This window comes from Pongo pygmaeus, chromosome 15 (genome assembly GCF_028885625.2).
Source record: "Pongo pygmaeus isolate AG05252 chromosome 15, NHGRI_mPonPyg2-v2.0_pri, whole genome shotgun sequence".
Taxonomy (NCBI): domain Eukaryota; kingdom Metazoa; phylum Chordata; class Mammalia; order Primates; family Hominidae; genus Pongo; species Pongo pygmaeus.
Window position 1 is genome coordinate 74,595,704 of NC_072388.2, and position 12,070 is coordinate 74,607,773.

Sequence of the window (12,070 nt, forward strand, 5' to 3'; positions counted from 1 at the left end):
GCTCACGCCGTAAGCCCTCCTGTTGGAGCTAGCGGAACTCAGGGTTTGGAGTCAACCTCGTAGGGGCGGAGAAAAAAACTGCGGAAAAAAAAAGAAGACTCCGTTCAGCTGAGGGCAGGGCTCTGCGCCCGCGCTGCGCGGCGGTGACGACATTCGCCCGCGTCCGCAGCTGAGCGTTATGAGCGCCTGCGCAGTGGCTCCGAGCGGGCGGTTGCTTGTTGGTTGTTGTAGTAACCAGGGAAGCAGCCGTCGGTGGCTGCCCTGAGCCTTGCTGGGGAAGGAAGAGGGAGGTAGGCGCAGAGTGCGGTCCACGCCTGCTCGCCCCGAACCATGGGAAGATGAGACAGGTAAACGCCTGCGCCCGCGCGCTTCCCTACCCTACGGAGGAGCGTTCCCGGGTCCGGGCTGGCGCCTGCCGCAGCGCTTCCCGCTCAAAGCCCGGGAGTAGCTGTTGGCTTCCGGGCGCGCCGCGTTGAATCGCGGCTGCGGGGTCGTCCCGTCCTTCCCTGGGGGAGCATCTGCGGACCTACGTGGGATTGGGGTGAGCTGGGGGTGGGGCTGAGAAGCAGATTCCTTTAGGGCGAGGAGTCTCCTTAGGCGAGTGTCTCTAATCGTCTTCCGATCGACCTGTTTCTCCCCGCTCTGCAGGCAGCCTAGGAAAGGTTGGCATCCCTTCCCGTTTGGAGGTTTTGTTTGTTTTAACTTAAAGGGCTTCCCAACATTTTGGGAAAGATCAAGAAATCCCGTTGAGAATCCCCTGAAGAAAGCCATTGAAGTTGTTAGACATTGCCCATTGCGCCGAAGATCTTTGATCATTATCGGGGTCGGTTTTTTTTTTTTTTTGTCTTATTTACAGTCTCATCGTATTTATGAATGCATGGAAAAGTTAAGAAGGATTGACAGCAAGTAATTATCGCTGAGTAATTTGGGATTATGGTCATTTAAACGTGTTCCTTTTATTTGTAGTTCCTGTATCTTCTTCTGACATACACAACGAACATGTGCTTTTTTACTTCGGAAAAAATATTTTAAGTTAGAAATGCAGTGTTGGAAATTTCCTAATTTTATCGTCTATTTGAGAGTCATACCAAAGTTTGTGATTTTTAGTCAGGAAGAATAATTTTTAAGAGTGGAAGGGCATTCCTCCCCTCCCCCACCTATTTATATGGACCTTTGATTCAAGAGAATATATTCATCTTTCGGTTCATTGTTGAATTTATTTTACTGGAAACATGATGGCATCTTGTCAGCGTGCTTGTCATAGAGTCTAAATGTTTGCAGGGTTTTTTTTTGGTTGTTTTTTTTTGAGACGGAGTTCACTCTTGTTGCCCAGGCTGGAGTGCAATGGCGCGATTTTGGCTCACCGCAACCTCCACCTCCCGGGTTCAAGCGATTCTCCTCCCTCAGCCTCCCGAGTAGCTGGGATTACAGGCATGAGCCAGCACAGCCGGCTAATTTTTTGTATTTTTTGTTTAAGTAAAGACGGGGTTTCTCCATGTTAGTCAGGCTGGTCTCGAACTCCCGACCTCAGGTGATCCGCCCGCCTTGGCCTCCCTAAGTACTGGGATTACAGGCGTGAGCCACCCTGCCTGGCCTGCAAGGGTCTTAAACCTCGAGTTTTTATTTATTTATTTTTAATCCAGGCCAGGTTTGTCTAGCAAGGAATATATGTTTTAGGGAATCAGTCACCTGCCTCAAACTGCCCTGAAAGTGAAGAGTCTATCCTTTTGGTGCATATTCGATTTAGTAAATAATGAGAAACTCAAACTTAGTAACAGCTCTTCAAATATATAGAGCACAGACTGTATGTTTGAAAAAAATCTTGATTTTTGTGGCATATTGAGGCACTCTTATGGAAAGTAAACTTCTAGAGGTTGAGCACTGTTTAGGAATATAGTCATTCTCATTACTTAGATTATCAGCAGTAACCAATAAATAGACAACTGCATTGTGTTTCAGGTCAATTGATCCGATCAAGTTGATTTCTTGCAGGAATCTGTGCCATCCAAATTGCTTGATCCAGTGAATCTGCTAGGAAAGGTCTCTGAGGCCCCCGTCTGCTGACTGCATGACAAACCCTAAAGGAAATGCCAATCGTGATGGCCCGGGACCTGGAGGAAACAGCATCATCCTCAGAGGATGAGGAGGTCATAAGTCAAGAGTAAGTAATAGCAAGCCTGCTTTTGACCTGTGCTTTATACTCTTTCAGTTATATACTCTTATATACTCTTTTACTATATACTCTTCTCTTTTCCTTATATACTCTTTTATCTAGTGTCATTCCTTGGGGATTATCTAACTCTGGTTTTAGCTTCTATCCATAATGTCATTTAAGGTCTTGTTACTCAGTCCCTATCAGCTATGAGAAATGAGATAAGGCTCTTTCTGGGCTCATAAGTGAACATCAGCTCTAGATGTTGTAAAATGCAAGTAGTAGCTCTTGGTGAACTCTTGCTCAGAGCTCCCAACAGAAGATTTTGAAATGTTTAAGTATTGAAGAAAAGCATGTCCAAACTCTACAACATTAGTTACGTTTGCTAATTTTCTCAAAAGCCTTTACAATGATAAAATGGTGGTAATATAGAGAGGTCAGGTAACTTACCATAGTAACTCTGAGGCAGGAAATTAGAGTTCTATAGCCTGTGCTGTGTCCATTGACCCACATTGCTTTCCTGAGTTTTTAGTTAAGAGTCCAATTTCATGATTACTGGATCATCACAATAAGAATGAATAATAGCCAGGCGTGTTGGCTTATGCCTGTAATCCCAGCACTTTGGGTAGCCGAGGTGAGTGGATCACCTGAGGTCAGGAGTTCAAGACTATCCTGGCCAACATGGTAAAACCCCATCTCTACTAAAAAAACAAAAATTAGCTGGGCGTGGTGGTGGGTATCTGTAATCTCAGCTACTCTGGAGGCTGAGGCAGAAGAATGGCTTGAACCTGGGAGGTGGAGGTTGCAGTGAGCTGAGATCGCACCATTGCACTCCAGCCTGGGCAACAAGAGCGAACCTCCATCTCAAAAAAAAAAAAAGAATGATAATGATAAATATAGCTACTACAGATGACGATAAAGGCTTTATCTCATCTATATCTTATATCTTTTTAAATCTGAAGGTGTTATTATTTTCACTTTTTTAAACTCAGTCTTATCAGGAAATTTCCTCAGTGACCCATAGAGAGTAAGTGATGCATTGAGATTTGGACTTAGCTTTTCTGGATTTTGATCACTTTGCTCTTTTGCCTCCTTTAATTATTACTTGACCCAGAGTAAAGAGAGAATCTGGTTTAAAGGTAAAATTCATTTTTAAGATTCTCCCTGAGTCCTTTTGGATATGTGTGTGCTGTGTAACCTGAAAAATAGAGATAATATCTCCCAGGCTATTTTGTAGGGGTCTGGTTAGACTCAAATAGAATAATGTATGTGAAATTACTTTGTAAGTGCTATACAAATGTAAGACATTATTCTTACTGGTTTTAATATTGAATTTATGGTGGGCTTCTTGTAAGATAGAAGATTACTTGTAATTTGAAAAAAATTGTTGAAGCATTAAGAAAGCTTTGAGGAAACGTTTCTTATCACTGTTAGGTCATAGAAACTAATAGAGATCTGAAAGTATATTTGGGTCATTCTTGTTCAGGATAATTAAATGGATAATTCCCTCTGGTTACTTTCCCTTCTGACTTTTTGCTTTCAGTGTGCTGCCTCTTACCCATTTCATAAAACTTTTAACTTCTGCTGCAGGTATCAGTCTTTCTCTTTTTAAAGGTTGTTCTTTTACTCCATTACTGTCTCTCTTATTAGTGGGTTTACAGATTGGTCCTGACAAATGTTAGATTGAACTATATGAAACTGCCATTTTGGTAGGTCAGAAACAGTCAAATACTGACGATTGCAGATAGTTTGACCTAATATTATAGTAGGTACTTAGTAAATTCTTGCTGACTGAATAACGAAATGAAGGAATAAATGAAGGCTTTGTACTTTACATTACCTTAGATCAGAGTTGTGAACTTTTTTATACCACGGATTCCTTACCAGAATAATATTTTTAAGGCTTAAAATAAAATACATATTATTACAAAGAGTACCAATTACATTCAAATGCAGTTATTAAAACACATTTTTTTTTTTTAAGTATTTATTGATCATTCTTGGGTGTTTCTCGGAGAGGGGGATATGGCAGGGTCATAGGATAATAGTGGAGAGAAGGTCAGCAGATAAACACATGAGCAAAGGTCTCTGGTTTTCCTAGGCAGAGGTCCCTGCAGCCTTCCAGCCTTCTGCAGTGTTTGTGTCCCTGGGTACTTGAGATTAGGGAGTGGTGATGACTCTTAAGGAGCATGCTGCCTTCAAGCATCTGTTTAACAAAGCACATCTTGCACCGCCCTTAATCCATTTAACCCTGAGTTGACACAGCACATGTTTCAGAGAGCACGGGGCTGGGGGCAAGGCCATAGATCAATAGCATCCCAAGGCAGAAGTATTTCTCCTAGTACAGAACAAAATGGAGTCTCCTATGCCTACTTCTTTCTACACAGACACAGTAACAATCTGATCTCTCTTTCTTTTCTCCACATTTCCCCCTTTTCTTTTCAACAAAACCGCCATTGTCAGCATGGCCCATTCTCGATGGTCGCTGTCTCTTTGGAGCTGTTGGGTACACCTCCCAGACAGGGCAGCCGGGCAGAGGCGCTCCTCACTTCCCAGATGGGGCGGCCGGGCAGAGGTGCTCCTCACATCCCAGACGGGGCGGCCGGGCAGAGGCGCTCCTCACATCCCAGATGATGGGCGGCCGGGCAGAGGCGCTCCTCACCTCCCAGACGGGGCAAAACACATTTGTAACATAGTAATATGTGCTGTTTTACTAATACATTAAATAATAAGATCATTTAAAATCTGGGAAAGTTAAATTTTGTTTTCTAAAGACAACAACATGAAGACTGTTTTTGTTTAGTTTGTGTGTGATCAGTACACTGGGAGGGTGGTCTTTGATTAACAATCATAGGTGGGGGGTACTGGGAAGCAGCATAGATGTCTGGGTCACCAGTGTGAGGTGTCATCATTTAGTGACTGAATGATTATTAGGAGGAGAGTTGCCCAATTGTTGTCCAACCTCATCACACTAGCATTTAGATAGAAAGACCATGATCACATGTGATCTAGGGGTGAGTCTTAAACTACTATAACTTAGAAGTAGTGACAAATGTAATACCTGTAATTGGCCAGGTGCAGTGGCTCACACCTGTAATCCCAGCACTTTGGGAGGCCGAGGTGGGCAGATCACTTGCAGCCAGGAGTTTGAGACCAGCCTGGCCAATATGGTGAAACCCTGTCTCTACTAAAATACAAAAATTAGCCGGGTGTGGTTGCGGGTAATCCCAGCTACTCGGGAGACAGATGCAGGAGAATCGCTTGAACCTGGAAGGCAGAGGTTGCAGTGAGCCAAGATTGTGCCACTGTGCTCCAGCCTGGGAGACAGAGTGAGACTCCGTCTCAAATAAAACAAAACAAAAAAAACTGCTGTAATTTTAGATAACGTCAAAGGCACAGATAATGCTAATATTACTATGGTTCGTTGCCTATATTCATAATTAAGAAATACTGAATTTCTAGCAAAAGTTAGTGAAAATAAAGGTATAATTTTCCCTCTGCTCCCATCCAAATTTATGGACCACTTCTTCCTTTCAGACTCCTACTGTTGATTTTTAACTGTTAATCTTGTTTCATCAGCTTATATCTTGTCTATCAGTCACTTATTTTTTACATTAGGAAGCTTAAATCAATCGTGTTCACACCTGAAGCAGCAGGCTTACATTTTAAAAGTTGATTTAGAAGTTTGAAGGCCATAAATCATCTGAAGATGTTGACTTGATCCAAAGATGTATATCCATGGACATCTGTTAGATCTGCTCAGATCCCTAGGCTGTGTTAAAGTATTAATTCATTGCAATCCTGGACTTCAGGACTAGAAACTGTCCAGGCAGTCTTGTTTTGCATGGTATTATTTCAAATAGAAAATGTAAAGAGGCTATTTTTCTGTATTTTGCTTGGGGATCCCAAATACAACTCTGTATGTAGATATAGAAACTTTCATATAAGAACGTGATGTAAGATTTCTTTGGTCACTGAAAAAATGTCAACTTTAATTGCTATTGTAAAAGGCTGGCTTTATATCAGTTTAAAAGATCATTAACAATCAGTTATAAAGTGGGTGCTATAGGAGTTCAGAGAAGGAGGTATCGTAATGGGCTGAAGGAGCTGGGGAAGGCTGCCTGAAGGTGGTGAGACTTCTGGTAGGCCTTGGAGAGTGGACTTAGATAAACAGAGAGAAGTGGGGAAGGCATTTCTAATAGGGGTAGTGGTATGAAGACAGCCTAGAAGCAAGAATGCAAAAGCTACTTACAGCTCCATCTTTGAGTTATGTAGGCTGGGTCCCAGGAGTGAATGATATCTATTTCTCATGAAATTATTCCCGGAAAACCAAAATGTTTTTAGGCTTTCAATAAAGTGAATCATAAAACTGATCTGCTTCGGTAATTCTTCAGATCCTTTGTTTTCATGCGTATAAAAGTGGATTTTAATATATACCAGTTTCTGATGTGAATGAGAATGTAAAGTCCCAAGTTTCAGTTTCCTAATCATTCTGAATTTTTTCCTTTTAGCACCACTTGGTGGGAATATGTTTTTCATGACAATTTCGCATATTCCTTAAGTGTTTTTTTTGACCTGTTTACTGTTTACTCTCTCTTTTAGCTGTTTACTCTCTCTTTTATCTTTCCATAGGTTGGAAGTGAAAAGATTTCTCTGTTAGAGACTTGGCTTTCTACAGATAGTACAGTTAGGGCCTGGGCTCTTCTCAGCTGTGTATCTGTTGATTGTGCTCCCCTTGTCAGGCATTTTTAAATTGGAGCAGCAATCCATTGTTTATAAATGCTAAGGCATAGTGGTGCCAGCTGGTAGCTAGTGCTAGATTGACAGAGAACTTTGGATAGTTTCCAGAGTTCCTGTCTGAGACTTTGTAGTTTAGGCTGCCTGTTTTTTTCTGTACTTGCTGATTTAGAAATATAGTGGAAAAATTAAGGTTGGAAGAGATCATAGGAATCACCTGGCTTCATGCCCACATTTTACAGGTGTTAAAGATGAAGAAGCAAGCAAGCCACAAAAAAATCCTTCCTGCTAAAAAACGTACCCTATCAGCACCATTTCTCACGAGTGGGTACTGTCACCAAGTCAAAGAACAAAAACAATAAGCATCCACATGCCATTTCTAGAAAACGGGGAATAAACTAGGTATGCTGTTCTTTGCTTTCTTCACTAGAAAGCAGTTGGCAGCTTGTCCCAAGTCTAAAGACTGCCTCACTCCTAAGATTGGGAGCCTTATAGACGGTGCATTCAGAGTGTGGATCGTTTTATTTTTTTTATTATTATTATTATTTTTAATTGAGACGGAGTCTTGCTCTGTTGCCAGGCTGGAGTGGCACGATCTCGGCTCACTGCAACCTCCGCTTCCCCGGTTCAACTGATTCTCCTGCCTCAGCCTCCTGAGTAGCTGGGACTACAGGTGCGTGCCACCACACCCAGCTAATTTTTGTATTTTTAGTAGAGACGAGGTTTCACTATGTGGGCCAGGATGGTCTCGATCTCTTGACCTCGTGATCTGCCTGCCTCGGCCTCCCAAAGTGCTGGGATTACAGGCGTGAGCCACCGTGTCCGGCCCGAGTGTGGATCTTTTTAAAGTTGGATTGGGAGGGGCTGACTTGGCCCTGAGATTTGTAGTATGACCATTGTTAAGGGATGTGGTTATGTGAGGTTTTAAGAGTCGAGTGAATCTTGGCCAAGTGGATTGTATTGCATTTAAGAAATTATCAGTTTAAGTTCCCAAATAATTGAATTCAAGGTATCCAATATATAGAACTTTGCTGAAATGCAAACAATAGAAAGAATACAGATGTTGGGTTCAAATACCTCATCCCTTACTTAACCAGCTGTATGACCTTAGGCAGGTTACTTAACCTTTCTGAGACAGTTTTCCTTCAGTTCATAGTATGGGCAGGGGGATTAAGTGAGATATAAAAGCTCTTAGTTTAAATCCTGGCACATGGTAGGGGCTCAGTTCATTTAATTTTATTTCTCTTCCTACCTCCCTGCCCTAATAAGGGTGAAGATTTTCCTAATCTGTGAGTAAATATTCATCAGCCTAAAATTAAGCTGAGATTTCCTGAGGATAGGGAAAGAGAATAAAGTCAGAGGTCTTTTTCTCCCCTGTGGTTTTATACTGGAGGAAAATATATATTGTTCCATTTAGCATGGGCTTCCTTTAAAATACGTGATTTTAATTGGGATACTTGTATTAATTTAGAGTTTCTAGTTCAGAGTCTTAGGATGCATCATCAAATTGGCTTGAAAATGGACTATAGCGTGTAAAAGGAGTATGTAAATTATTGTGAACTCATCAATTAGGATTCTTTATGTGTGCAAAGGATTACAACATAATCCAAATGGTCCTAAGTAATAAAGAGAATATGTTCACTCATATTCAGGCATATCTTGATTCTGAAACTCCCACTTTATCTCTTCAGTCAACCTCCCGCTGACTTTCTCCTTCACCAACAGCTACAGGCTCTTCTTTCAAGGTCACAGAATGGTGGTTGCCCTTCCAGACTTCTCATTCTCATCTTATACCATCAAGTGGAAGGCAGGCTATCATCTGTAGCCATTATAGAAGAGAAAGAAACCATTGCTTTCTCACAGAGTCCAGAACATGTCTCCTTAAACTCATGGGCTCCAATTGGTTTATGTGCCTATCTCTGAACCACTAACTATACTGAATGATGAAATATCTTGATTGGCTGAAACCAATCAAGGCCCATCCCTGGACCAGGGATTGAGTTAATTTTAAACACACAGCTAAGAATGGGAGATGTGATTTCCCACAGGATATTTGGGATTTGTGTTCCAGAAGGAAGGGGAAACTTGCTAAGCAACAAACCATAGTAATCTGCATCAGCAGTTCAGGTTTTGAGCTGTAAATTAATGAAGGCTTTGTTGTTGTTATAGGGATCATCCATGCATCATGTGGACTGGAGGCTGCAGGAGAATTCCAGTTTTGGTATTCCATGCCGACGCTATTCTTACAAAGGACAACAATATTAGAGTAATTGGAGGTGGGTATAACCTCTCCCACAGAGGACGGAGCTGGGCATGGCCCAGACATCCTTGTCTTAAAGAAGTTGATATGACATATATATAGAGAAAGGGCCTTTGCCATGAGAAAAATCAATTGAGTTGTTATACTTCAAATATTATAATTTCTTAAATTGTTTTCTGCTTATGTTTTTCCTCTGATTTTTTTTCCAGAATATTGTGTACATGTTTTTTTTTTTTTTATTGTGGTAAAATACACCTAACAAAATTTACCATTTTAACCATTTTAGAGTGTACAAGTCATTGTTGTTTAGTACATTAACACTGTTGTGCAGCCATCACCACTGTTTAGTTCCAGAACATTTTCATCATCTCCAAAGTACAGCCAATACCCATTAAGCAGGTATCCCCAGCCCCCATACCACCAGTCCCTGGCAACCACTCACCTATTTTCTGTTTTTATAGATTCCCATATTCTGGATGTTTTATATAAATGGAATCATGTGATATGCGGCCTTTTTTGGCGGGCTTCTTTTCACTTAGCATAATGTTTTCGAGGTTCATCCATGTTGGAGTACATATCAGTCCTTCATTCCTTTTTATAGCTGAATAACATTCCATTGTATATGCTAATGAATGCATTCCAATGATACACCACATTTTGTTTATCTAGTCATCAGTTGATGTACATTTTTTTTTGTTTCCACCTTTTTTTTTTAAATTTTGTTTTTAAAATTTATTTATTTTTTAGATACAGGATCTCACTGTGTTGCCTATGTTGGTCTCAAACTCCTGGCCTTAAGCAATCCTGCCTTGGTTACATGCATAATCCACTGTGTCTGGCCTTTTTCCACCTTTTGTCTGTTGTGAATTGTGCTGCTATGAATGTTCATGGAAAAGTCGTTTGGACACTTATCTTCAGTTCTTTGGGGTATACCTAGGAATGGAATTGCTAGGCCATATGGTAATTCTGTGTTTAACTTATTCCGTGTCAAACTGTTTTCCATAGCAGCTGTACCGTTTTATATTCCTATCAACAATGTATAGGGGTTCCGGTTTCTCCACATCCTCACTAACATTTGTTATTTTCTGTTTCTTAGATTATAGCCATACCAGTGAATATGATGTGGTATCTGGCTGTGGTTTTGATTTGCATTTCCCTAATGAGTAATTTGAATATCTTTTTATGTACTTTTTGGCCATTTGTGTATTTTCTTTGGAGAAAGGCCTATTCAAGTCCTTTGTACATTTTAAAAATTGGGTTGTCTTTATTGTTGTTGAATTATAAGAGTTTTATATGTTATGGATATTAGACAAGATATATGATTTACAAATATTCTTACTCTGTGAATTGTCTTTCATTCTCTTTTTAGTGTTCTTTGATGAGCAAAAGTTTTTTGTTTTGATGACATCCAGTTTATCTAATTTTTCTTTTGTTGCTTATGTTCTTTGTGTCATATCTAAGAAACCATTGCCTAACCCAAGGTCATGATCCCTGTGCTTTTTTCTAAGAGTTTTATAGTTTAAGCTCTTATATTTAGGGCTCAATAGTCTTTGATCCATTTTGAGTTAAATTTTTCATATAGGGTTATGTAAGGGTTCACCTTCATTCTTTTGCGTTTGGATATCCAGTTGTCTCAGCAAAATTAGTTGAAGAGACTATTCTTTTCCCCACTGAATGGTCTTGGCACTATTGTTGAAAATCAGTAGACCATAGATGTATGGGTTTACTTATGGACTTTTAATATTTCATTGAACTATACATTTATCCTTATGCTAGTAACATACTCTTTTGATTACTGTACCTTTGTATTAAGTTTTGAAATTGCGGATTGTAAGTCCTCTAATATAGTTCTTTTTCAAGATCTATTCAGGGTCCCTTGCAATTCAGGGTCCCTACAATTCCGTATGAATGTTAGGATCAGCTTTTCCCCTTTCTTCAAAAATGGCTGTTGGGATGTTGATAGGGAGTGCATTGAATCTATAAATCACTTCTTAGAGTGTTGCCATCTTAATGATGTTAAGTCTTCTATGAACATGGGATGTCTTTCCAATTTTTTGGGCTTCTTTAATTTCTTTCATCACGGTTTTATAGTTTTCTGTGTACAAGTCTTGTACCCCCTTGGTTAAATTTATTCCTAAATATTTTATTCTTTTTGATGTTATTGTAAATAGAATTGCTTTCTCAATTTCATTTTTGGGTTATTCACTGCTAGTGTATAGAAATACACCTGAGTTCTGTATATTGATCTTGTGTCCTGAAACCTTGCTGCACTCATTTATTAGCTCTAATAGTTTTTGTGTTTAGGTTTGTCTGCATGTAATATGCTATCTGCAAATAGAGAGAATTTTAGTTCTTTCTGTCCAACCTGGATGCCTTTTATTTCTTTTTCTTCCCTAATTGTTCTGGCTAAAATTTCTAGTACAATGCTGAATAGAAAGAGGGTGTCTTTGTCTTGTTTTTGATCATAGGAAGAAAGCTTTCTGTTTTCTATCATTGTGTGTGATATTAGCTGTGGGTTTTCATAAATGTCCTTTGTCATGTTGAGAAAGTTTGCTTCTATTCCTAGTTTGTTGTGTGTTTTTGTCATGAAAAGGTGTTAGTCAAATGCTTTTTCCACATCAACTGAAATGATATTTCCCCCTTCAGCCTATTAATGTGGTACATTACATTGACTGACTTTTTGTATGTTGAACCTCCCTTATATTCCTGAGATGAATCCCACTTTGTCAGGGTGTAATTGCTAGTATTTTATTTTATTTTATTTTTTTGAGACGGAGTCTTGCTCTGTCACCCAGGCTGGAGTGCAGTGGCGCAATCTCAGCTCACTGCAATCTCCTCCTCCTGAGTTCAAGCAATTCTCTGCCTCAGCCTCCCGAGTAGCTGGGATTATAGGTGTCTGCCACCATGCCTGGCTAATTTTT

At 40.1% G+C, this 12,070-nt stretch overlaps 1 protein-coding gene across 50 annotated transcripts in view; it reads left to right on the top strand.

Moving 5' to 3' along the window:
• The first annotated feature begins 30 nt into the window (after nucleotides 1-30).
• The window catches only part of TTLL5 (tubulin tyrosine ligase like 5), a 295,613-nt gene continuing 283,573 nt past the window's right edge, over nucleotides 31-12,070 (top strand). For 30 of the 50 annotated variants that reach the window (XR_010123769.1, XM_063651894.1, XM_063651895.1 and 27 more), the window contains exons 1-3: nucleotides 170-347; nucleotides 1,993-2,161; nucleotides 9,059-9,165. Coding sequence is in view for 49 of the 50 variants with exons in the window: in XM_063651894.1 (XP_063507964.1) it covers nucleotides 2,088-2,161; nucleotides 9,059-9,165 (181 nt within the window). In the remaining variant the exon portion in view is untranslated. Of the gene's footprint in view, nucleotides 542-1,992; nucleotides 2,162-7,469; nucleotides 7,563-9,058; nucleotides 9,166-12,070 lie in introns of all 50 variants that reach the window. The other 20 variants (XM_054448025.2, XM_054448030.2, XM_063651919.1 and 17 more) reach the window with 4 other exon arrangements.